This window comes from Enhydra lutris, unplaced genomic scaffold (genome assembly GCF_002288905.1).
Source record: "Enhydra lutris kenyoni isolate GAN:26980312 unplaced genomic scaffold, ASM228890v2 scaffoldscaffold7, whole genome shotgun sequence".
NCBI classification, from domain to species: domain Eukaryota; kingdom Metazoa; phylum Chordata; class Mammalia; order Carnivora; family Mustelidae; genus Enhydra; species Enhydra lutris.
The window spans coordinates 218,368-219,756 of NW_019154091.1; the positions used below are offsets into that span (position 1 = coordinate 218,368).

General features: G+C 56.7%; 1 protein-coding gene across 1 annotated transcript in view; it reads right to left on the bottom strand.

Moving 5' to 3' along the window:
• Positions 1-1,169, bottom strand: part of LOC111142210 (chromosome unknown C12orf45 homolog) — a 6,399-nt gene extending 5,230 nt beyond the window's left edge. Inside the window, exon 1 of the mRNA XM_022495238.1 lies at positions 1,003-1,169. Coding sequence (XP_022350946.1) covers positions 1,003-1,117 — 115 coding nt within the window. The 5' untranslated portion in view covers positions 1,118-1,169. The remainder of the gene's footprint in view (positions 1-1,002) is intronic.
• Between the last annotated feature and the right edge of the window lie 220 nt (positions 1,170-1,389).

The following is a 1,389-nucleotide window of genomic DNA, read 5'->3' on the forward strand; positions in this document are numbered from 1 at the left end:
CGGCAAAGCAGAGCTCAGCAAATATTCTTTGATTAGTACTTTAGGTCTAGCAAATGGATTAGCATAAAGAATCCAACAGGGTATGTTTGATTCCCAATTTTGTCACTTTTCAGCCACATGATCTCCAGAAAGTTATCTGTATGATACACTGTGACTCAGTTTCCTCACCTACAAATCAGAGATAACAGAACCTCCTGCACAGCGTTTTTGTGAGGATTAAATGAGTTAATTAAGTCCTGGGTCCCAGTAGGCACTACATAAGCTCTGGCTATTACTATAACTCCTCCGGATGCTCTGGGTTCTCACAGAACGTCCTCTTCAAGGTAATAGTTACCAAGAACATGCCCAAGACCTTAAACACATTTTCCTTCTCCTCAAAAAAAAAAAAAAAAAAAAAAAAAAATCAACAGGTACTACTACGTCCATTTTCCAAATGGAAAACTGAGCGTTGAGAATGTAAACAACTCTGCTGTAGTTCCACAGCTAATCAATCGTGGAGTTGGGATTCGAATCGATGCTTTTCAACTCCCTACTACAGTGTCTGAAATCCTATGTGGGCTTCCTAGACCCAAGTGTCCCTCTACAAGAGAGAGGCAAGGCATTAAGGGGTGGTCCTGTGAGCACTGAAGGGTAGGGGTGGGGGGTTAGTCCATAATAGTAACCTGCTTCCCCTACCAACCCCGAGTTGGACCCCGACAGTCGACCTAAGGCCCTCCCCAGGCCCTGCCCTTAGGGGAGGTGTCCTGCTGCTGCACTTCACGGAGTGGGCGCCCACAACCGTGCGGAATAGAACCATCCCGGGCCCGAGGCCGGGTGCCCGCCCCGAGGCCCCCGAACCCCACCCCCGCCGCGGCGGTCTCGCTGAGACCCGCGGCCACCCTGGGCGTCCCCTTGGCCGTGCTGGGCCTGGACACGGAGCCGCCGACCGGCCCCCGCCGCTGCCCCGGCCACACGCCCCCTACCGCACGTGCACACTCCACGCCGCGGCCACCCGCCCGTCACCTCCGCGGCCGCCGCTCCCGGCTGTCAGCAGCTCCTTGGACACCGGGACCGCTGAGCAGTCTCGGGCGGACGACGAACAGCTCGCGCCAGACTGAGGCTCACCGCGGACCTCCATGCCCCTCGCTAAGACTTGAGAACCAGCCCGCCCAGGCCCGGATGCAGGAAAGAGGTTCGGTCAGGGGGCGGGGCCAGGGCCGCGATTGGACGAAACTTGGCGGTAGGCGGGGCGAGGGCGGCCGCGGCCATGGCGACACCTGGCGGAGCCGGGAGGCCATTCCTGTGGTGGGAAAAGGAAGGTTGGGGCTTCGGGTCCTGTAGCTGGATGAAAGAGCAGACAAAACTCAGTTTTAGCCAAACAGTTCTGAGAGCAGTGCACCCTGGGGCTCC